This window comes from Quercus lobata, chromosome 10 (assembly GCF_001633185.2).
Source record: "Quercus lobata isolate SW786 chromosome 10, ValleyOak3.0 Primary Assembly, whole genome shotgun sequence".
Lineage (NCBI taxonomy): Eukaryota > Viridiplantae > Streptophyta > Magnoliopsida > Fagales > Fagaceae > Quercus > Quercus lobata.
This window is the reverse complement of record NC_044913.1, coordinates 65,939,026-65,964,861: the sequence shown is the minus strand read 5'-3', so window position 1 is coordinate 65,964,861 and position 25,836 is coordinate 65,939,026. Positions and strand designations below refer to the sequence as shown.

Below are 25,836 nucleotides of genomic sequence, written 5' to 3'. Positions count from 1 at the left end.
AACGACAACAACAGCTGGCCATACTGCCATAGTCACCATCCACTTGAATAAGTTTCATCCTTTACAATAACGTTTGACCATTTTTGTCATTATCCAATCAACACTTATTACTTCACCTTTTTTCAGTTTTTCTAATTTATACTTTAACTTCTTTTTAGGCCTTTCCTTTCTAATCAACTTTAACTTTATACTTCCCCATCGAAAAAAAAACCTTTAACTTTATACTTTAACTTTTTTTTTTTCATTAAAAAAAAAAAGAACTTTCTCAAAATCATTGAAAAAAAAAAATCTTTTTAGGCAATATTCCTACGCTTTGTCTACATAATTTCTTTTTCATTTTCTTTTAAGTATCCATTTTGAAATTGCTTTTTTTTTTATTGTAATATATATATATATAATATGAAAAAAAAAAGTTAAGAGTTAACTTATTTTTAAAAAACTAAAATTTAAATTTTTTGAAAGAAAACTTGAACAAAAAGTAATGTAAGACTTACAAATAAATAGTTAATTTAAGTAAAATGCTAGCTTTTTTTTTTTTTTAAGAAAAAAGAATGAAATGCTTAATCAATTGTCAAATGCACACAAATTCTGCATCAAATCTTACATAGATTTACTAAAATTCTACATCAATTCTTACGTAGTTTGTTAATCATATTTTATCCTTTCCACCTTTAAGTAAAAGCTAGCCAAACAATGAGATGTTGTATATTACACACACTTATTAACCGTTTATAAAAAGTTGTAAAATAGTTTGTAATTGTACCATTACTTTTATTAATATTATAAAAAAATAAAGGCAATTCATTTATTTTAAGACAAAATCACATTAAATTGTCGATAAAAAATCCATATTAGAGAGAAAGGCATAAATAAGTGGTCATTTTTTTTATGTTTATGCATCTGTATATTCGAATTTCAAAACTAATCACAAATATTAAAAATTGAAAAGAAAAATTACATCCAATCATATGGTCTAAACCATTGTTCTCCATTCTTCATCAGTGAATTTTCAATCCAAAAAGGATCCTTCCTTCTCAAAAGTGAAAAATGCTAACCATAACACATGACCTCTTCTATTTACTTTGGTGCTCTAGCAAGTCACATATATGTTGTAAGTATTTGGAAAGCAGAGACGACACAACTGTTACTTAGAAGAGGGGAGCTTCACGTATATTATTAAGTCTGTTTTTTTTGTTTTTGTTTTATTAATGTAAATGGAACCTTGTAGGGCCGAAGCCATCACTGTCTTCTTTAAGGCCCGCTTGGTAACTCTTTTTAAACAATTTTTTTTACATTTTAAACATACTTATATACATTTTTATATACTTTTTCATTTACAAATATATCAAAAACACTCAAACAACATTCTTAGGTTCACATTCACGCTTGAAAATTTTTAACTTCTTTTTTTCTCATGTTCACATTTTAGGAGTAATTCTTAGATACTCCTAAAATATAAAGAATAATATTTATTTCTCTCACATTCATGATGGAGTTCGTTTATTAAATTTATGATAGAGTCTACTATAAATATACAAAGAAAAAACACCATTTCTTTGTGCTTCGAAATCAACTAAGAATTTTCTCACGATTTAGATAGAAAAAAAATGTCATCTTCATTATTACAAATTGTCTTCCACCGATTTCAATGTCTCTTTAACACGTTACTGTGCATGAGTCACTGTCTACTTTATTTCTTCTCATCTTCAAAGAAATTAGTCGTTAGTCTCTTTAATATTTCACTGTGCATGTGTCACATTCTGCTTTTTTTATTCTTGTCTTCAAAGAAATTGCTCGTTTAGAAGATTCCTTAGAGCATCCACATCCGGATCTTATATCTCATCTTATTTTATCATCTTAAAAAGTTACTTTATCAATTATACTATACCATTTTACAATACACCCAACATCTCAAAACTCTATTATTTTACCATCTTATTAAAATATTATTTTTTAATCTTTTTTTATTATTACTTTTCCAACCGTCATTTTTTTTTTTTCAAAATCAACTATTCTCAGCTTTTTCAAATGCTTGCATTTCCAACGGTCATCCTGCCCATTTTTTTTCTTTTCAATTTCAATTTATTTCCAACTATTTCACCAACCTGCCAATTTTTTTTTCAATTTATTTCCAACTATTTCAACAATTGCCAATTTTTTTTTTTTTTTAGAAAGAATCTGCCAAACATCAACAGCAATTCTTAAATCAAAATCCAAACACAAACACAAGCTAAATCCACCTATTCTTGCAGAAAGAGAAAATAAACACAAACACAAAATGGATCAAAACCCACTTAGTAAATTGCTTTGATTTTGATTTTGATTTTATTTAAGAGACCGACGGAGCTTCGGTGAATCGGCAGAGACAGAGGCAGAGGCTTGGTGATTCGGATAGCGGCTTGGTGATCGGAGAGAAAAGCGAGGCTTGGGGACAGCGGCTTGGTAATCGGAGAGAAAAGCAAAGCTCGGTGACAGTGAAACGGATTTGGAGATGGGTGAGGGTGAATCGACAGAGGCAGAGGCTTGGTGATTCGGACAGCGGCTTGTTGATCGGAGAGAAAAGCGAGGCTTGGTGACAGCAGCTTGTTGATCGGAGAGAAAAGCGAGGCTTGGTGACAGTGAAAACGGATTTGGAGATGGGTGAGGGTGAATCGGCAGAGGCAGAGGCTTGGTGATTCGGACAGCGGCTTGTTGATCGGAGAGAAAAGCGAGGCTCGGTGACAGCGATGGCTTGGTGATCGGAGAGAAAAGCAAGGCTTGGTGATCGGAGAGAAAAGCGAGGGAAAGAGAAAAGCTTGATGGCGCGAGAGAGAGCAAAACCCAGTATTGTAGGAAGAGAGAGAGAGAGAGAGGTTGAACGACTGTGTGCTATTAAAATAAATTTTTTTTGGATGGCATAGCGCTACAGTGCGATCTCATATGTGAGATCGCACTGTAGCAGTATGCCAAAAAATTTTGGCCGGTCCCAGGTTTAGCAATCCAATTGCTGGGGTAATTTGGGCCCAAATGCCAAATATACTTTACAATTTGGCATTTGAGAAGCCCACTGTTGATGCTCTTAGAATGCCACTCTTTGGAAATTTCTCTGAAAATATTGATTTTTGAAATATTTTTAAAATTTTGATTAACTTCTCTTTAATGTTTAATAAAAAAAAAAAAAAAAAAAAAACTATGGATTAATTTTGATCTAAACTAAACTCCTGTTATACATGTTTAAAAGTAGTGACTCCTTTTAATTGAGGCAATCTTAAATTTTTTAATTCAATCTAATCTTCACCCTAATCAATTTTAAGTGAAACATAAATTCAATCATGTAAGAAGGAAAAAAAAAAAAAAAAAAATCTTACCTAATGTCAAAATTTTGGTCCTCTTCACCATGTCAAACCCAAATTCAATCGTGTAAACAAATTTTGTCAATTTATTTTACTATTCAGCTTATTTTTACTACTATTCATGAGTCTCACTGCATTTTTTATACTATTTATGAATTTCACTGCACTATTTCAACTAACTTTTATCTTTATTTACAGTATTTTCAGTAAAAAAAATTTCAATTTCAATAAAATAAACAGATTCCAAACGAACTTTTACAGTAACTTTTAACTATTTTTGTCATTATCTAATCAACACTTCTCCTTTTTTTTTTTTTTTTTTTTTTTTTCTAATTTATACTTTTAACTTCTTTTTAGGCCTTTCTAATCAACTTTAACTTTATACTTTAACTTTTTTTTTTTTTGGATTAAAAAAATGCCTTTCTAAAAATCATTAAAAAAAAAACTCTTTTTTTTTTGTTTTTTCTTGGGTAATTAAGGGGGATAGAACCCCAAGCTCTAAGGTTATAATTTAACTGGGTGCCATTAGGCTACAAGGTTTAGTAGCAAAAAAAACTTCCTTTTAGGCAAAACACCTACACTTGTCTACATAATTTGTTTTTTCTTTCTTTTAAGTGTCCATTTGGAATTGCCTTTTTTTTTTTTTTTTTTTTGTAATTTATATATACATAATATGAAATAAAAAAGTTAAGAGATAGCTTATTCTTAAAAAATAAAATTTAAATTATTTGAAATAAACTTAAACAAAAAGTAGTGTGACACTTATAAATAATAGATAATTTAAGTAAAATGCTAGCTTTTAATCAGTTGTCAAATGCACACATATTCTACCCCAATGCACACATATTCTACCTCAATTCTTACGTAGTTTTATTAATCATATTTCATCCTTTCCACCGGTGTTGTATATTACACACACTTTGTATTTATGCACAATTGTTTAAAATGTTCAATTTTGTCCTTTTATCAATGATTGTTACTTGTTACTACTATTGCTATTAAATGTTAACCAACATCACATTCAGCAAAAAAATGTTAACCAACATCACAAATGTTTAAAGCCTAAATCAATCTCAAACTTAGAGTAAGTGATACTCTCAACTTCAGAGCTGATTTTTATTTTGTTCCAGTTTAAGAAAAAATAAAAACATTAAAGCATCTCTTTTTGCTAATTTTCTTTTTTATTCCAAGATAACATTTTATTTTATTTTATTTTTTTTTTTGCAAACATAACAAAATTAAGTCCTTGATTTCATTCTTTGTATATTTACTTGTAATTACTTTTATCTATTTTAGAATTTTATTTCCTGTTAGCGCATATTTGGACTTAAAAAAAAAAAAAAAAACAATTTGGTTCCGCAAAATTTAGATTCTTTATTAATTTTGCATAGATGGCTTAAGGCTACGTTTGGATTGGACTGAAAACAGAACGTCTGTGTCTGTGTTCTTTTTTTTTTTTTTTTTTTTTTTTTTTTTTTCACGCGTTTGTGATACTTGTGGTTACTGTTCATGCACTGTTTAATAAACAGTAGCCGCAAAATTTGACTTTTTCCACTTTTTTTAGCCAATCAGTGCACATCGTGTACTGTTTATGGACTCACAAATTTCACTTTTCTGTAACTTTTTCATTAAAAATGGGTCCCACAGTACTATTCACACATTTAAAAATTATTTTGTTACAGTATTTTTCAATTTTCAATTTCAGTTTTTAGTTTTCAGCTGTATCCAAACAGACCCTAAATTTAAACAATTCTAACTTTTGGTTTGGATTTATTCACTATGATCATTTAATCTACAATGGTTAATTGTGTCAATGTCAAATGTCAAACAACATTGCAAATGTTTGAATATTGAAGTGCATATCTACCAAACTTGAATAAAGTAATAGTTCAGTACCCAGGATCACAACAAATACCCAGCTAGAAATAACAAATCATTAAGAAAATTAGAATCAGATTATTGCTAAGAATAATATCAATGTTACAACATTATCAAAAAAAAAAAAAATCAATGTTACATCTTACAACCATATGGTCCTAGTTTTGTTGAAGCTTTTGCCATAATTTGGGCTTTACATTTGGCCAGAGATGAAAAGTTCCAAAGTATAATTGTTAAGGGTGATTCTAAGATTCATGTGATGTCTTAAATAAGAATTTGAAGGAAGCATGTTAGGAGATTCGGCCACTGCTGAATGATGCATCAGTCTTGGCTAATTCTTTTGTGTTGTTATTTTTGTTGGATCAAAAGGGATGCTGACCCCATAGTTCATGAACTAAGAAAGAATGTGTTATACTCAAATATATCATATTTTTGTAAATGTGTATCCCTTCCTCTTGCTGTCATGGAGGCTTGGGAAAGTAATGTAGATATCCCTTCCTTTTGCTCCTTCAATGAAATATTCACATTTATCCACACCAAAAAAAAAAAAAAAAAAAAAGGTAATTTACAGCCCCCAATAATGCATGGAAGCAGGAAAGAGATCAACTTAGACAATGGGGGAAAAAGCCCAGCAAAACTAGCCCATCTTGTCAATGAAATTTTTTTTTTTTTTGGTTACATTAGAAAACAGCAAAACGGAAATACCAATTAGCACCTGACTGAACATTTTGACGGCAACCCAACACAGTAAGAGAAAAACCAATTAGCACCTGACTGAACATTTTAATGGCAACCCAACCTAAACAGAATGAGAGAGCATTCTGAATAAAGTAGTCATAATAACTAAAAAACTAGTTTAGCATCAACATACTAAAAATATCCTCAACATCAAAGTTGTCATACCTATAAATTTTTAACTCTTAGCTACAGTGAGCTGCCAAAGATAGCATGGTACATTGCTGTCTTTTTTTCTTTTTTTAGATTTTGTAGTGTTTATTGTGTAGGATATATTATGTTATCATGTTGTTTATATTATTTTAATGTGTTGTATGCTAAACTAGAACCTTTAATGTTGGGTATATTTTAAAGTGAGTTGTTAAAATAGATAAAGTGGCCTTTTCAGTTCTTAAAAACTATATTTTTTAGATGTTTTGCTGTAAATGCTCTAAGACAATGGTACTACTCAGTCAGCCAAGCAAAGTCCATGAAATGAACACATATAAGGTGGATGCTAATCTTGCATACTGTATTTCTCAAGCCTTTTTTTTTTTTTTAAGCTGAATCTGTCTTTCTCAAGCCTGCTCAAGTGTGTATCTGTCTATTTGATGCTGTTTCTCAAATTAAGTGTTTACATGAATTAACAAGGGCCTTATACACCTTTGTTTGAAGGATCATATTGAGCCAAACCCAAATCACAAGGCCCAAGTTACACTTTAGCTTGTCCAAACAGAAACACTCCCTTTTTCTGAGCAATCAAGCTAAAGACCAACTCCTAACTTAGTAAACCATGGCCCTTTCTCAAAGGTAAACCATGGTAAGAATCTGTGTCATTGACTCATGGGCTTGGGTTTTGGACTTAATAGTGGCCTTATTTAATAATAAATAAATAAATAAATAAAAACCTTTTTCAGCCATTTTGTTGTATTCACCTAAGGTTTTAATAAAGGTTTATGTTCTGTATTTTCTTGAAGATTTTAGAGTTGAGTTTATTAACAAGTTTTATGGGATGTCTACAGAGTAGCAGATTCAAAACTACCAGATGCACACTCAATATGGTGGCTACTACAGAGTCTAATGCTGCCCAACAAATTCCAACAGCCACCGTACCACACCTAGATGGAAGATCATTCATCAAAATGAAAATTTGTTGCAGCAACACGGAATGACTAGAGTCGCGCATCAATCCGTGATGCAAAATGATAAAAAGTGTTTAATATAAATTGTTTCAATCTCAAAAGCAAATCTAAAATGGCACCCTATGTTAACCAGGACACGAACAGAAGTACTTCCATTGCCAACAACACTCTAGAAAACTATTAGATATAGCACTTAATCACAGATCTGTCACGTGCACTGATGCACTATATGCTGTAAAAACAATCCACAAAAATCCAAATATGTTTAAATACCACAAATATAACAATTTTTTTTTTATACCAAACATTAGAACCATGATAATTACAAGGAGAGAAACAGCACTTAGATAAGGGGAAATGACAGCATGGGAATTAAAGTCCTTTTAGTACCAAACGATTTAGTGATCGTAGATTTTTACAGTGCATAAAAATATTTAGTGATTGTAGCCATGTCAGTACAGTACATAAAAATGCATCTTTACTTGTCAATAATTATATTTATACACTAGATTTATTTAAGTCTTTCCAAAAATTGTTGACTGCTTAGTATAGTTTTAAAAACTGGACCGAAACTGACCCACTGGTACAACCGTGAACCAAAAGCACCAATTCAATTTAGTAAAAGCCCCAAAACTGGTCAAAATCAAGAACCGGGAGCAAAAAAAGGTTCTTTGATCGTACTGATTTATAAAACCATGCTGCTTACGCTAATTAGCAAGTTTACAGTTTTAAAACATCCTCCTTTTATACAACTTCCGAATCATAGAGGAGATTATCTCCCTATCTAGACTAATCTCAACGATTAAATTCACAAACTCCACTGTCCAAAGCCAATAATATTATCTTGAATTCTATCCAACGATTGACAAATGGCTTAAGTTTGTTTGTCATATTGCAGTAGAATACAACAGGATGGGAGAATGAAAAGAAGTTGCATACCTTTTACTTCATTAGGCTTTAAACATTACCTTTAGCCAAAAGATCTCATAGCCAAACTTGCCTCCACTAACCAGATCCCCACAAATTCATCACTTGCATCATGCAATATGACTTGATTCTTGGTTACTGAAACTTAGTTCGCTTTGTGAATCCCCAATCAGAACCAATATGTTTAGTAGTGGGCTAGCTAGCACCCTCCACGACAACACAGGAAAATTTCAGCCATAAATTCTTCCTTACCTTACACAAAAGAAACTAGTATGGAAAGCTTTGCAAAGAACTGAGTATATGCTTCTAGTAGAAATAAAAAACCATATAGAACTGGAGCTAGATAAATACTTGTATGACATCTTTTCCTAAAATAATTAACAGTTAGTTAGTACACTCAATATAGGACAGGTATGATTCAGCCTCTTTTAAGAAAAGTATGTTTCAAGAATTTGGAGCAACAATTCATAAATAGTATATGGGCATAACATGGTTAAATTTAATATATATGGAATTTTATTTTTCATATTTTCTTTTGATAAATACAATGAGATTTGTATAACAGGCACATAGCAGAACCTTAACAATTCAATTTTAAATAATCTAAACTAGTAAAGAAAATTACTACAATAACCATGATAAACAAATTTAGGACCATTATAATGTTTTGATTAATTAAAATGTCTCAAATATTTGATCCTAATTAATCAGTCATCAATACCCTTTTCTACTACTCTGCTTAATGCATCATCCAACAAAAATTGTTCATGATCAACACATTCAGGAAGCTCATATTGTTTGCAAAGATCAATTGGCTCCAAGTTTCGAGATTCACCTGGGTTGAATTTCTCCATCATCATTGAGTTCAATCTTACATTCACCATATTATCCAACATCTCAAATGTCAACATGTTTGTCTTCTTTCTTTGTGCTAGCTCAGATGCATTCCAATAACCCTTGGACAAGGTAGAACTACATGGTTGACTCAAAATTCGAATGGCATACTTTTGTAAGATAGGAAGACGATCTCCGCAGAAATCCCACCATATTCCTACAAATAAAATTACAATTTATATGCTCATAAAATTTATCAAGAAATAATATAGTTAAATATTAAAATTATATCAAAGCTATTGAACTTACTAGGATGAGATGTTTTCAACATTGTCTTTGCCGTAATTGTAAACAAGCTCGGTACTTTATTGCGATAAAGTTGCACCTCTTTCATGAAATCTTCCCTTTCTTCAATAGCCACCAAATTCTCCAAAATGAAACTTATACCATCTTTCATCTCGTGACTCTCTATAAATTTCTCACTGCACAAGTAAGCAGGATTCAGAAATGTCGCAGCAGCATGAATTGGGTGCATTATATTTTCAGTATACCTACAACTAAATAACTTCCATATCTGCATATATTTGTCTTGATTGCTATCATACTGTTGCTTCATTGTTTCTTTTGCCATTTCCATTGCTTCATATAAGTATCCTGCAGTTGACAAATCATTATCAACTAATCGAAGAACTCGAACCAAAGGCTCCAACACTAGTAACACCTCTTTCACTTGACTCCAAAATTCTGCACTTTGAATGATACTAGCAACTTTAGCAATGTCCTTTTCATTATGATTCAAATTTTTCCACTTAGAAGATACAAGAAGTAACTGCAATTCATCTTGAACATTCAAAATAGCTCGAAGCATCAAGAAATTAGAAGAAAACCTCCTTTTACAAGGATGTTTCAATTCCTTGTGGTTTGTGTACTCTCTCATAAGGGACGAAATGATACCATCCTTATACATGTATGAAACAATTGATTTTGCATCAATAATTATCTTTTGAACCCAATCAACTTCCTTGCATATTTCCTTCAAAAGCAATCTAATGCTGTAAGCAGCACATTGAGTTTTGTACAACCAAGGGTACTTGCTAATAAGCATATCTCCAGCAGACTCAAAATTAGTAGTATTATCAGTGATCAACTGAACAACATTATCTGACCCAATTTCTTCAATTACTGAAGAGATGATATCTTTAATATATAGTGTTGTTATTTTATCTCTTGAAACTTCAAGTGACTTCAAAAATATTACTCCACTAGGAGAATATGCAATAATATTGATAAATGCTCTATGCTCTACATCACTCCATATGTTTGACATAAGTGTACAACCAGATACCAACCATGATTTCTTAACATTTCTAATATACTCTTCCACTTCTACCTTCAAGTCTGGAATTAGCTTCCTTTGGAAAGTCAAATAAGAGGGTAACTTATAGTCAGGACCATATTCAGCAACACCTTGCACAAAGCGAATAAAGGATGTCGTTTGAACAACATCAAATGATATGTTATTTACTGTAACAAGTTGTGCAAGCAATTTGTCCACTGCATTCTTATCTTTTTTACCACACATCTCTGAATTGGTAGCGTGGCACATACCTTTCGATATTGAACACAATGTGGTTTTACTCTCTTTAGCATTGCTAGAACTTGATGCACTCTTCAGTTTTTTGTTAGTCCCTCCAACTGCTAGATAAGCTTCTTTTTGAACATCTTCAGGCACACTTGTACAAATATCTACATCATTACCTTTAACTCCAGCCAAGTGATATTTAATCCTAGAAGCACCCCCAGCAAAATTATGCTGACAAAAGTTACATTTGAAACGGCCATCTAGGTCTTCAACATAGCTCCAAAATCGATCTTTCTTTCTAACCATATTTATTTTCCCTTAAAAAAAGAAAAGAAAAGAATATAATATTTGAAAAAAATTAATTAATCTAAACAAAGATTCTAAAAATGAATAAAAATAAATTTATCCTACCTCTTTCAAATATTAAATACTTACTTTATGCCGACCAAACCTTTCCATCAAAGGCATTCTCTAAATGATAACTTTATGCAAGAATAAAAATATATCTAAATTAAAATGACAAGCACTTTTTACAAATTAAAATCTAACTGTTATGATATATCATTACTCATACTAATTTTTATTAACATAGCTGAGTGGTGGAGTTTGAATGGGAGCTCAACTCCAAATTTGCAACAGTTAGCTATTAAAATCTTGAGCTTGACTTGTAGTGCTTGTGGTTGTGAGCATAATTGTTGTGTGTTTTGGCAGGTGAGATTTTAAGTATAATAAGTAGATTTTATCATTTGATGAGCAGCATTATTCCATAGAAAATTCCAAAGGTGTAATTAATCACCAATACTTAGTTTTCACAAGTACTTGTAGATTCGCACAAAAATAAGGAATAGACTTGCACAAAAAAGACTAAATGATTTGTTCTTTGTGAAGTATGATAAAAAAATGAAGGCACAATATGATAAGTGTGATGTTATTGATCCCATCTCCTTGGATGATAGAGATGAAAGTAATGAATGGCTGTTGGGGAAAATTGGTATTGAGCCATCTATGGATGCTGAAGACGAGTTGGTTGATAATGATGATGATGATGGTTTGATATGGGGTGCAGTGGCAAGAGCTGCCACTGTTGGAGAAGCAAGGAAGAATACTAGATTCCAAACACAATCAAGGGCAAACTCAAACGCCTCAACATCACAACCAAATGTTTAAGAGGAAGATGTTGATTCTGATGAGACCGAGGAAGAGAATGTTGATGGTTATAAATCAGGTTCAAGTGGCTTTGAAAGTGATGGCAACCTGAATGAAGAGTCTAATGATGACCTTTAGATTAAAACTTACAACCGCATTCAAGCTTTATTATTATTTTTTTTGATAGGTAATGTAAAATATTATTAAAAATCAAAGCCAACCAGAGTACTTACAACCACATTCAAGCTATTACAATGTTCAATCTTCAAATGCATTTGTTTTTTCATGGATAGTTATGAAGTTCAATGTTTTGTCTAGGAGTTTTCTTCTTCCTAATATGAATTTATGAACAGTATTTGGTTTAATACTTAGTTGGTGTTTGGATAGACTAATTTTTGAATGGTAATATATGAGTATTAACTATTTGTCACAAACATAGGCTCTCTCCCGATTTGAACCCAAAAACTAGTTTTATAGATCAGTTCCTATCCATTAGGAACAGAGTTTTAGAAATTTGTTTATAATATTCTTATTCATCTAATACATTAGATTTGAACTCTAAATCTAGAATATTTATATTTAGAATTTGGCGCCTTGCTTCATTCGGGCTGGTGCCTTCTTGGGGCTTTAAAATCGCCTTTCGCCTTTGGCTGCACTGAGCATAACCCATGCTAAGGGACAGAAAAATTTCCCCACGTTTTTCACACCTACTCATTTATTCAGCTGACTAAGGCCCCACCAGTACACAAGTTAAAGACCAAGTTGTGCTTAAAAGACTCTCTTCAAGAAAAAGATTCCTGCCAGTAACACAAAAATTCCACGAATTTGTTGACACCCACTAATATGTTCTTACTTAAACCCCACAATTGTACAAATATGAAAAGCAATTTACATTCAAAACACATTAGCACAGTGCATATTTCTTATATTGAAACCCAAAAGAGATAACGTTGCAAGGTGTCAAGCTTACCAGAAGCGGATGTCAAGGGGAACGTTACTTATATCATCTCTCACGATGAGATCAGTATTAACTCTTTCTTGGGCTCTAACAATTCACGTTTCTTGTTCAGATTCTTCAGAAAGTTCTGTTCTTTTCTGGTGGTGACACCCCAAAAAATAAAAAACCAAAAAACCTAGGCTACACGGTTTTCTATTCTTAAAATAAATAAATAAAAATAAAAGAAGGCTATCTTTTTTTCTTTTTTTTTTTTGGGGGAGAGAAAAAGAGGCAACAAAAATTAGGGGAAATTTTTATGGCATGGAACAACAATTTTATTAGGATTGACGAGACTCTGTGTATATTTAGCAAAAATTAGGGCAACACAATTTTATTTATTTATTTATTTTTTGATGGGAAATCTGAAACTTTTATCACTTAATAGAAATAGATGTTACGTTATGGATAAGAGCTTGCATTATACAGCAAGGGTTCTCTTCAATCCAAGAAATATAATCTGCAATGCCATATGCATGCTTTGCTAAAATGTGGGCTGGTACGTTGCCCTGTCTTCGAATATGAGAATATCTCACACTCCTAAAGTCCCCACTGATATCTAACATACCTTGGACAACTGAAGCTATTGAAGAAGGGGAGGGAAAATATTACAGAGAGCATTATAAACTACCAAGGAGTCACCTTCCAGAATTATATCCCGAACCCCAACATCTTTAGCAAACAAAAGACTAGCTTCAAAAGCTTTTGCCTCTGCTTCAATTGCACCCATTGGAGCTGTGATTTTTCTGCATAAAGCTGCCTCAAGCCTCCCTTTATCATCTCTAATAACCACCCCAACTCCTACAGCCTTCAGTTCTGAAAAAACTGCCCCATCAACATTAATTTTAAAGTGGCCATTTTGCGGTGGAGACCAAGATATAAGCTGTTGTGGTACAGGTGCACTTGGAGCGGTTTGTGCGACTGCTACCCTGTACTCCCTAAGGTAGTCCGACGCCCAACTGCTTATTTGTTGCCCGATTTCCTCACACCTCCATATCTGACTTCATTCCGGCTTTGCCATATTGCCCATGCAGTAGTGACAGCGTGAGCCACCTTGTCCTCCCTTGCATCTCCATTTAATAGCAACATCCACATGAGATCTTGGAAAGTGTGGTTTGCCCCTTCATTCCACCCGGTTACCAACTTTGAACATTCCCAAACTTCTTTGGCTTTCGGACAACTCCACAACACATGACCCACAGTCTTTGATGCCTCCCTACAGCTTTCACAAATATCCTCTTGGATAACCTTTCTCCTCAGCAGGTTTGACTTTGTTGGCAGAGCATCACGGCAAGCTCTCCAAATAAAGTGTCGAATTTTATGCGGAACGGGAATACTTCAAATCTTCTTCTAGAAACGTTTTAGGGTACTGTGATTAGAGCTCGTGCCTCTACTGCTTGAAACTGACCGTGTTATTGCCAGTGATAGGCGCTGTGCACCAGAACAAACCATTCCTGGTCTCCGTCCAAATAAGCTTATTCGGTGGAAGCCTAGAACTGATGGGTATGCTCTTGATGATATCAGCTTCATGGGGCAAAAATAATGCATCAATGACTGAGGATTTCCATTCAGCAGTATCCTCATTTATCAGCTCTTGTACGCAAGTACCAGCTTGTAAGAACAGCCTTAGAGATGTAACCTTATATGTGGAAGGAACCGGCAACCACCTATCCTCCCTGTTAGAAATACTGAATGCAATAGTATTGTATTTCTCAATTCAAAGAATATACATCAGTGCCTTTATATAGAAAGCATATGTGTGTGGTACAAGTAAAGTGTAGTACAAGTACAAGTGTGCTATACAAGTAACCTAGCTGGGCCTAAACCCCATAACATAATATACGTTAACACTCCCATACATGAATACTTGCCCCATTACCCACTCTCCATCTCAAACCCTCCTTTACTAGATTTTGGGCTGCCATTGAACTCCGCCAAGTATATGAGGGATTAGTGCCCATTAAGGCATGTATAAAATCACATCTCGGGAAATATCTTGCTTTCAAGACTCGATATACAAGAGAGTCGTGGCCAACTTGAAGTCTCCATCCTTGTTTTACCAGTAAAGCCAAATTAAAAAATTTTAAGTTCTTGAAACCCATACCTCCATTCAACTTTGGTTCACGCATCTTCTCCCAACTTAACCACGAAATCTTGTTTTCATCTTTCTTTTGTCCCCACCAAAACTTTCTAATCATAGTTGTCAACTCATCACAAAGGGAGTTAGGTATTTTGAAGCAGCTCATAGTGTAGGTTGGTATAGCTTGTGCTACTGCTTTGATCAAGATCTCTTTTCCAGCTTTAGACAACATCTTTTCTTTCCATCCAGCCAGTGTTCTACCAATTTTCTCCTTTATATCATTAAACGTATTCCGTTTATTTCTTCCCACCAGGGACGGCAAGCCTAGATACTTTTCATGCTGCTTAATAACTTGTGCGCTAAATCTTCCTTTTATCACTTCCTGAATCTCCTTAGGGGTGTTGCTGCTAAAGAATAAAGATGTTTTGGCTCTATTTAGTTGTTGTCTTGAGGCTGTTTCATATGCTTCCAATACTCCTTGCAATGCATCACATTCAGCTATTGATGCTCTGTAGAATGAGGCTGTCATCTGCAAAAAATAAATGGGAGAGCTTTGGTCCACCACGGCAAATGCTAATCCCCTCCATTTTTCCTTTGCATACCGAAACTTTAATCATTGCTGACAAACCTTCTGCACACAAAAGAAACAAATAAGGAGATAGGGGGTCTTCTTGTCGGATACCCCTAGAAGGAATAAGGTGCCCCTTAGGAAAATCGTTGATCCTTATGGCATAGGTAACAATAGTAATACATTGCATAATCAACTTCCTCCATTTATCCACAAAACCCAATTTGTCCATAATTTTTTCCAAACATGTCCACTCCACCCTATCATAGGCTTTACTCATATCTAATTTTACAACCATCTCACCTACCCCACCCCTCTTTTTCTGACTAATGTGATGCATGGTCTCAAAAGTAACTAGAACATTGTCAGTAATTAACCTTCTGTGCACAAAAGTACTTTGGGTTTCACTGATAATGGATGGAAGAACCTTTTTTAGTCTATTTGCTATTGCTTTTGAGGCAATCTTATAAGTCACATTGCAGAGGCTAATTGGCCTATAATCAGATACTATTTTTGGTTCTTTTATTTTTAGGATAAGTACAATATGAGTTTCATTGAAATTGGGAGGGGACATACCATGATTGAGGAAATTCAGAACCGTAGCTGTGACTACCACACCACATGTGTTCCAAAAGTGATGGAAAAAAATAGAAGGCATGCCATCTGGACCAGGAGCCTTAAGGGGGTACATCTGCTTCAAAGCCACTCTAACTTCCTGAGCTGTGAAGGTTTGGGTAAGCTCTTCATTCATGCTCGTAGACACTTTTGGCTGGATGGCTTCTAGAAGTTCATCAAAGTTGCCCGGCCTGTTTGAAGTGAAAAGCTTGCTGTAACAATCCACCACCACTTCTCCAATCTTGGTTTCATCTTCTTGCCAATGCCCATGCTCATCAAATAAACCTTCAATGTAATTCTTCGTATATCTTGCTGAGGCTTTGGCATGAAAGAAACTAGTATTCCTGTCACCTTCTCTAAATCAATTAAGTCTTGATCTTTGGCGCCACATCTCATCCTCTGTCTCCAACCAACAATTCAGATCCACCCTTGTATTCCTCAAAGCATGAATGTTATCCGGATTTGCTGGCTGTGATTCCAACCATTCCAACCTACTTTGAAGTTCAGATATTTTCCTCCCCACGTGACCAAATTCCCTTTTATTCCATGCATCAAGATCAGACCTGCACCGTTCTAAGCAACTCCTTAAAACCCTATCTGTGCTTGATTGTACTCCCTCTTCCCATGCAACCCTTACAATTTCCTAACACCTATCATCCTTCAACCACATTGACTCAAATTTAAAAGTTTTCTTCATTTCTTCCTCTTCTTTTTCTGCACCAAATGGAGTGAGAGAGGTGAGTTATCTGAAGCCGATGAAGATAGGTGATAAAGGTTTGCTGTTGGAAACAAGTCCAGCCACTCCTTAGTAGCCAACGCCCTGTTAAGTCTTTCCTGGATTTGTGTTCCATTTGACTTCTGATACAACCAAGTATACTTCGGCCCTATGAAGCCTATATCTTTAAATCCACAATGATTAATAGCATCAATAAAATTTTCTATCTGTCTTCTTGGCCTTGTTCTGCCTCATTCCTTCTCTGTGAGACTAATAATTTCATTAAAATCACCAATTGCAAGCCATGGTAGTGATGACGTACCTTGAAGGTGTTTTAGTTTAGCCTAGGACTCCGGTCTTTTTGCTGTATCCGGGTTGCCATGGAACCCCGTGAGATGCCAGCAGCCCACATCCCACCCTCCTTCAACCTAAGCATCTATATGATCCTGAGAAAATGTCTTCACATTCACCTTAATTTCTTCCTTCCACAACATAGCCAAACCATCCTTGCTGCCATTGCTAGGGACAATGAGCCCATGTTTCATCTTGCACCTGTCCTTAACTTGTTCCATCCACTCTCTGTTAGACTTCATCTCCATCAAGAAAACGATATTGGGATCTTCTTTCTTCACCACCTTTTCCAAGGCTTTAACTGTCCAGAGGTTCCCAAGCCCCCGGCAATTCCAGCTTAAGAGAATCATTGGTCTTGGCGGGGTTGCCCAGCAACCTCCGCCGCTTCTGTGTCTTCATTATTCTTAGTTACCTTCTTCTTTTTTTCTTGAACCACCCCCTCTGGCATGCCTCTGTTTGAAGCCTTTACTTTTCATTTCACACCAATCTCAACATTCAGAGTTGGGCTTTCAATACAATTTGGCCTTTGTGTCACCTTTCTGGTCCACATTCCTTTTTTTGGTCGTTTATCCCCATTAAATGGTTCTTTTCCTTTTTGTAGCACTGACCCACTATTGGGCTTTAACTTATGATTCCCTTTATTTCCATTGAGAATGGGCTTAAATTTATTACTTCCTCCTTTCAGGCCCGTGTCCACCCAGCCCATATTAAAATCAACTTTAGATATCTTGGCGCCAATATTACTATCCAATGTATCTCCTTTTGAAACCGTTAATTGATTATCCCAAGTATGATCTTCCTCCATTATTTCGATGTTTACGAAATTACAACTACTGACAGCTTGATTTCCAGCCGTTACAGGATCAGCGACATTTAAGTTTGAAATCTGAGAGTAATTGTGGATAGCATTATCAATGTCTTTTAATGCCTCCTCAAAATCCGAGATATGGTCCCGTACGTTACTCCGTCCTCGCTTGGCACCATCCTTTCACCGTTTTCCTCCATCGCCGACGTCCCTGTATCTGTGGTTGTTTCAACAGGCCGCCGTGAACCCTCCTTCCTTATCTCTCTGGTTTGCACGACGTCAGAGACCTTTGATTGAGCCACTTCTCTCCTTGGTTGGTCGTAGCCCCGTACCTCCACAACTGTCTTCCTTGCCTAGTTAAACTGAGGTGCCCTGAGCCAAGGTCCAAATTGTTGATCCTCAACTCGTAACATGCCTCTACTGTTCAGCCATAACACATAGTCTTTATCATCGTGCGAGACAAGCCCACACCAGTAGCAATAATTTGGTAAACGTTCATACATAAAAGCTGCCCAGCCTTCATATGATTGATCCCAAGATATTTTCCATCCTCTGCATAAAGGCTTCGTGATATCTACTTCAACTCTAACTCTCATGAAACTTCCACCTCTCATCTCGCCAGTATCCTTTGGATGATGTACTTCCCCTATGGTTTCTCCAATACTTAACGCTGCCTCCATTGTTAATAGAGAGAAGGGAAGATTATGAATTTGAACCCAGAACATAGTCTTCTTAAACACCAAATTTTGAATTGGCACTGATCCATCATACCTCTGTAATGCTACCAGATGACGATTAAACGCCCACGGTTGTCCTTGAAAGACTTTCTCAGTGTCTACGTCCAACTCAAAGGACACCAGTACCACATTATCCTTCTCGTCACTCACCTTGCAGTTTCCCCTGGTTCACCATATTGGACGGAAAATCCTTGCCATCGCCTCCACGTTCACATTTCTGTGTGTAAAGAATTTCGCAGCCAACACAGTACCCGTTTTCTTCTTATCCCTCGTTAAGTCTACCTTCGAATCCTCCATCTCCGCCAATGAAAGACTCTTCCATCTTAGCGTTAATTCATCCATTCTATCATACACTCTGTCCACCGTACCGAGCAAACAATAAGCTTGAAACAAAACAAACCCTACTAGCAACAAAGTTACTAGAGGGACTCAACATCCTTCGCAAAGGAATGGAAAATCTATGCTACAGTCGAGAGAGTGTAACCACTACCCCCTACTGAGAACCTCAACACAATTTTATTTGGATTGACGAGACTCTGTGTATATTTGGCAAAAATTATTTTGGATGTAATTACACTTTACTTCCCTCCCCTCACTTAAAGTTGGGAAAACGACACACCACCCACAAATTTAAAAGGGAAAAGAACACCTTTCCCCGATTGACCAAAAATTTTTATATTAATATCATTAAAAATGTTGTGTGCTAACTTGCCCTTTGTCTTCAAAATTTATTCTTCAATTTAAAATTAAAATTCATTATTTTAAATTTGGACAAAATTTAGTTACAAAATTAGTTGTAGCCTAAGGCTACAACTGTACTTAATAAAACAAAAATTACTTCATATTTTGAAAATATAACCATTGAATTGCATGTTTTTTACACTCTTAATACAAATGTCAAATTTTATGTCAATAAGATATTATTTACTATATGATCTGTAAGGACACAATTTGTGACGACCCAAAACGATACTGAGTTCGCACGTAAAAAGGCCCAAACAATATCATTTATAGAGCGTGGGTTTGAAAGGCTAGACCTTGGTCACCAGACGGTGGTATTTTCGTGGTATTCATACATAATTAAATCGTGTTTGCCCTAGGAGTCTTTCTCCTAGAGGCGGGCTGGGAGACTCTGGTTTTTGGCTATTTTTCCCAGCCCCCCTTTCGGTGCATTAACCTTCACATTATATAGCCCTTCCTGGTTGATCTTAGCCCTCCACTTGTTGATCAGGCAGGTGCCTGCTTCTGTGCCCGTCCCATCAGCTGTCACTCCTTGCTTTCTGTTAGTTGCGATGATCGAAGTCACCCTGTCCAGGCGTCTTTTCTCATTAACATGGTCAGGATGCTGGCGGGTGCATTTAATGCGGAGGGGACGTATTTACCCTGAACCAGTTTCGCACCGTACCCCCACGTGGGTCCCATTCTACTCACATCTCCTTCAGGGGGCTTTTTGGGGGCAGCCATCATCGAGACGTTGCTCTTCCCCTTGAAGTCCTGGAGTGCCGAGGACAGGGTCACCCTCGGCTGTTCCACTGGACACTTCGGCCTTTCCCCATTCGTCCTTGGCAAATACCCCCCTCGGCACGGGCCCCAGGCCCTAATAGAGTGTGGGCCGGATCATAAATTCCCCGACCCCACATGATCTATAAACTTATATTTTATACATAATTTTAAACTACAAAAATTTACAATTTAAACAATATATTGATGACATAATTATTGATCTATAATTTTCTAGAAATTTTGTAAGCACGTAGGATAAGAAGAAGATATAAGAAAAAGATATAATCCAATGCTGAATTTGTCAAAATTCACTACCAATAAAAAGATATTGAGTAAGGTTATAACCTCAGAGTACAATCAATTTTATAGCTAAAGTTTGTCCTTTAAATTTTTAATTAAAGAGTATTTAAAAAATATTAAATATGCATTTTGCTTATTATTATTTTCTTTAATAGGTTATGAGGAGATTTACTGTTGCAAGTGTTTTGGTACTTGATAAATTTTGCATTTTTATTCTAAACTTATCAGTTATTTTTTAAGTAACTTGATTAAACATTTGTAAAGAGGTTTGTATAAAAGTTTAGAATATTTCATTACTAATATAAACAAAATGGGATATTGTTAATTTCTTCAAACCTCAAGAGAGTGAAGTGTTTTTTTTTTTTTTTTTTTTTTCCTTTAGGTTTGAAGGTTTGGGGTGGATTGTCATTTCTCCAAATTTCAAATTTCAAAGAATTGGAGTATAAGGGGCTGTTTGGATTTTGGTGTTTCTATCACCCATCACTCTGTTTTCATCACTCATCACTCAAAAATAGTGGGACCCACGTAGAGAAAGGCTGTTTGGATTTGTTTTCATGTTTCGTTTCCATTACTCAATTCTCTAATTTTTGAGTAATGAGTTAGCAAAACTGAAAATAAGTTTTGGGTGTTTTTGAGTTATGGAAACTGAGTTATGATAGCATTTTTGTAAATACACACACATTGAGGGACCCACGGTCAAAGCACTTCTCAAGTCCAGCCGTGACTTTTGACAAACTGAACTGATTTTTTTATGTTTTGGAATGGGTTCGGCCGCAACTTTTGACTTTTAAGTTTTTTAAGTTTTAAAAATGGGTCCCACATTTTTAAGTTTTTGAAGTTAAAAAACAGAATTGAGTTTGGTGCAAAACCAGGTTTTGGAGATATTTGGGGATTATTGAGTGATAGGAAATGAGTTATAGAGTGATGAGCGATGATATTTGAGTGAGGAGTGATGATTAATGGTTTTTTAGAAACCAAAAAGCCCCAAATTCTCCTAAAGATTTTTAACCATGTATAAAGTTAGAATTTTTTTTTTTTTTGGTTAATAAAAAAGGGTATAATATAGTTAATGCCCAAAAGTAAGCTTGGGCTAATGCCAGTTCAAGACGGTTCAAGACACTTCAAAATTGACCACCTTAGTCACTAATCATTGTAAGAGAGAGAGAAAAAAAAAAGTAATGATTTATGGAACATGTTGGATTTAAAGACCAAGTTAGTCAGTTTGGAATGTCTTCAACCTAGCTGGTATTAGCCTAAACTTTAGGAGTGTTAATGTATAGGAGGGGAAGGTGGTTACCCCTACATGCCCAGGGCAATAAGGAGGAAGATGGGCACCAATGTGCTCACTAGTTAAAAACTTTAAAAAGTTAAAAAGGCTCATTTATTATATCTTAAAAACTTATTATTTCCTTTTTTAAAATTGATAAAAATCTGAATCTACCACTGAAAATACTTTTCATATCAATAATTGGAAAAATAAAATTAAATATCATTTCACCTATAACAAAAAACTAATAGTATCATTCCATGCTATACATGACCTAATCAAAACTCATATATAAAGAAATCAAACTTAAACAAATTTTATATGTTCCTACAATGATTAACAACACAAAATGAAAAATTTAACAATTAATCACACAATAAAGTCAAAACATAACCCAATAGGATATATATATATATATATGTGTGTGTGTGTGTGGGGGGGGGGGGGGGGTAAAGGCCCAAAATCATATATTGGGTTTTGGGCTTCACCCGGGACAATTGACAAGTTTGAGGAGAGGAAAAAGGTTGTTAAAGGGACTCTCGATTAAAGTCTCATAAACAGGGAATACATGAAAGATGATTCGAGGAGGAATACCTCCTCGGATGCGATAGATGTAGCTCAAATGCATAACTCTAGCAATTAGAGGGCCCCTCCGAAAGGCTCTAGTGATAGGAATGTGCCATATAAACATACGAGGAAGAAGGAAACACAAAATATCTAAGGAAAAGTTGCTACCCCCGCATTAAATGCATTGCAGCTACTTTTCTGGTTACATTTATGTGAAGAGGACCTCTGAACAGTGCTGTCTTGCTTACCACAACTCATAAAAGGCTGAAGGGAGCTGTTTGATGAGACAGACACTCAAGTGAAAATTCAGATGATCAACAAGTGTAGGATCAAGATGGCTCAAATAGGGCTATATAATGTGAGAGATCCCCATGAGATGGAGATCGAAAAAAAGGGGGAGAAAACACTGTAGCAATCCAAACTATCTTAGAGTCCAACTGTGATCAATATACAATAATTGTGAACTCCTCGGACTGAAAGTCCATTGACATCAATATTTCTTATTTGTGCTTGATTGTCTTTTAATCCAATACTAGCCATTGTCCAACTCATTAGGACCTAATTCTTTGACCCATTCTCTACAAATTCTTTGTATTGGACTTATTGGACCAAGATTCCATACATTTTGGGCTTGGGTCACAAATTGTGACCCTACAATATATATATATATATATATATATGTATGTATGTATGTATAACACACTAATCACCAATGAATTGTGACTCTATCATTTGTTGAAAAAAAATGTGACTCTGTTTAAATATAAATAATCTTCAACATTCTTATAAACCTTAATAAGATTTTCTTTTAAAATTACGCATGTTTGATATTTTTATATTTTATATAAAAAGATTTTTTTATCAGTATACAAAATATATTTTTTTTTTAAATTTTTGGGGGCCATCCCCAATGGAACTCTGATATTACCAAAGCAATAAAAAAAAATTGGTTACACAGATAATGGTCACAAAGTAGAAACTTAAAGGAAAACATTTCTAATGGAAAAATCATTACAGGACAAAAGAAGTCTCAATGAAAATTCATTGAAGAGAAACAATTACAACGTCAATGACTCACAAATTAACTAGGATACATGGATACTCTATTTTTGACTCACAAATTAACTAGGATACACAGATACACTATTTTTTTTTCTTTCTAAATATCCGTATTTGATACATATCAAACTGGATTTCTTTGCATGTGTGTGAGATGTGTGTGATATTCGTAATTTTTTTTTAATAAACATGTGTTGATATGTCGAAGATATGCCCTTGATACAACTTGGATAAGATTGTAATCCAACCTCTTGACAGTGAGAGATAGTCCAAACTTATAAGGATTTTTTTTTCTTACATATTATTTTCAATGTTGAACACTAATTAATTGTCTAATTATCTTTTATTTACACTTTTGAATCTTGGTTTGTATTTTAAAGATCATATAATGGCTATAGATTCACTTTATTATTATGAGTTCTAATTAACTCAACTGGTAAAATTTCTTACCATATTGGTAGAAACTATCTTTAAAAAATATTCACTTTATTGTGGGTTCCAGTTAGCTCAACTGTTAAAGTCTCTGATGGTTGTATAAAAGATCTGGGGTTCAATCCCCGCCTACACCAAAAATTGATTGGTGTCTTGGTTTGATGATAAAGAGCTATTATCAGGAGCGGACGCCATAAGTTAAAACTCTTTAAAAAAATATTCACTTTATTATTCATTATTGCTTTTAAAATGATATATCATTAAGAGCATTCACATTAGTTCGTATAAATTTTCCGCCTATTTTACACGAAAAAACCTACTTTTTCTATTTTACACTACCACCTATATAAAACACCCACATCAGTTCTTCTATTTTACAAGATATTTTAATAAAATAATCACCTTTCTCATTTTTTTATTATTTCGCTCAACTGCCTATCCCTCTATACGCGCTCTCACTCTCTCTCTTTATTCATTTTTCCAGACCTCTCTCTCTATTCAGCCAAAAAAACAGAAAGACCTCTCTCTCTCTATACGCGCTCTCTCTCCCTCTCCCTCATATTTTCTGATTTCTCTCTCTCTTCTATCTCCCTCTCGGTCTCTCTCTGTCTCATCTCTTTCCCTCTCGGTCACAAACCAATGCACATCATCAAAGCTCCGATCACCGATCCACAGCTCCGATCACCGATCCACAGCTCCAATCATCATCACAGCTCCGATCCACAGCTCCGATCACCGATCCACAGCTCCGATCATTATCACAGCTCCGACCAAGCGAGACCTACGAGCTCCGATCGTTCCGATAAGCACCGATCTGTCTCTTTTTTGTTTTTCCGTTTGGGTTTGTTTGTTTTTCCGTTTGGATTTTTTTTTTTTTTTTTTGCAAGTATATCTCTGTGTTGGTTTTTAAGCAACGATCTGTCTCTTTTTTGTTTTTCCGTTTGGATTTGTTTGTTTTTCCGTTTGGGTTTTTTTTTTCTTTTTTTTTTTTTTTTTTTTTTTTTTTTTTTCCGTTTGAGTTTGTTTGTTTTTCCGTTTGGGTTTGTTTGTTTTTCCATTGAGGTCGTTGTGCACGGATAAGAGAGAGAAAAATTGGTGCGAACGGAAATTAATAAAAAACTAAATACACGAGCTACAGTGCCCGTGTAAATTTACACGGGTACTGTAGCTCGTGAAAAATTTTAGACGATTATGCATGATTTTAGCTGGACTGATGTAGTGTGTTTTTTGCTTTAAAATGTGTAAAAACGGTCAAAATGTGTATTTTACACATTTATACACAGTTATGCAAGAGCTGATGTGAATGCTCTAACAACATATAAAAAATAAATGCCTAACATTAATATATTTAAAATTAAAAATAAAAATATAATTAAAAAAGTTATTAATATATGTATTCCCCTTATCCTAATTTTTCAAGTTATCCTAATTTTTCAACTCTTGAATAGGATTTGGTTTTGATTTGGAAAATTATATATACCCATTAATCATTTTATTCAATTCTTGTAATCTGATTTTTCGTCCAAATTGTACGCATACTCTGTTGCCACTGAGGATTAATGAGTTTTGTATTTATAATTCTTGCTGTTTTACTTTTTATGAAGGATTATAAACATGCGTCTAAGAAAATAGGAGTACTATACCCATTACTCATTGTAATCTGATTTCTATCAATTTTTTGGACCATATCTAATTGCCCATTTTCGTTTCATTGTATCTATTAATAACACATTCTTGTATATTATGAAAGATGGTATTTTCTAATATGTAAATAAACAATTGTAGTAAACAACACCAAAGCTTTTTCAGAGAACATACCAACAAAGGAAAAACCAATCAACAAACATTATAATTGGTTATATATATTTTGCTCAACCTACTTAGTCACTGGTAGAAGAAAGAGCTTGAAGCTTGGTCCATCGGAAATGCCAGGAATTCTTGTGTTGAGGGATCCCAGTTGCACCCGAGATTGATCGGAGATTTGGGGTTGAGTTGAGGCTAGAATAGGCCTGTCGTGGGCCTCGTGGCGACAGGTGTAGCTCATGGACAAAAAGTCATGCATGGGTGGCACGTAGCCTCCTAAAAACGTTTTAAGTGGGTGGAATTTCATAAATTTATACCATTTTACTTTAAAATTTTTTTTAAAAAAAATAGTTTTCTATCTTTATTATGATTAACAAATTTATTTTATATTTATTTTAATTAATTATATAAAAGTATAAATTAATTTATTTATGATGTTAAGTGGTTCAACCATTGGATCAATCTCAATCGGGCTATAGAATTGA

General features: G+C 34.5%; 1 protein-coding gene across 3 annotated transcripts; it reads right to left on the bottom strand.

Annotated features, from left to right (window-relative positions):
* Window positions 1-8,639: 8,639 nt before the first annotated feature.
* Window positions 8,640-25,521, bottom strand: LOC115965709. Of its 3 annotated transcripts, none has more exons than XM_031085006.1 (3): window positions 25,429-25,521; window positions 9,137-10,726; window positions 8,640-9,044 (listed from the first exon to the last, which is right to left on the bottom strand). In XM_031085006.1, exons 2-3 carry the CDS (start codon window positions 10,713-10,715, stop codon window positions 8,701-8,703), a joined length of 1,923 nt encoding a protein of 640 aa, XP_030940866.1. In that variant the 5' UTR covers window positions 10,716-10,726; window positions 25,429-25,521; the 3' UTR covers window positions 8,640-8,700. The 3 variants fall into 3 exon arrangements, with proteins under 3 accessions (XP_030940866.1, XP_030940867.1, XP_030940868.1); XM_031085007.1 differs by lacking the exon at window positions 25,429-25,521 and adding an exon at window positions 12,526-12,667; XM_031085008.1 differs by having other exon boundaries at window positions 8,953-9,044; window positions 9,213-10,726.
* Window positions 25,522-25,836: the final 315 nt, after the last annotated feature.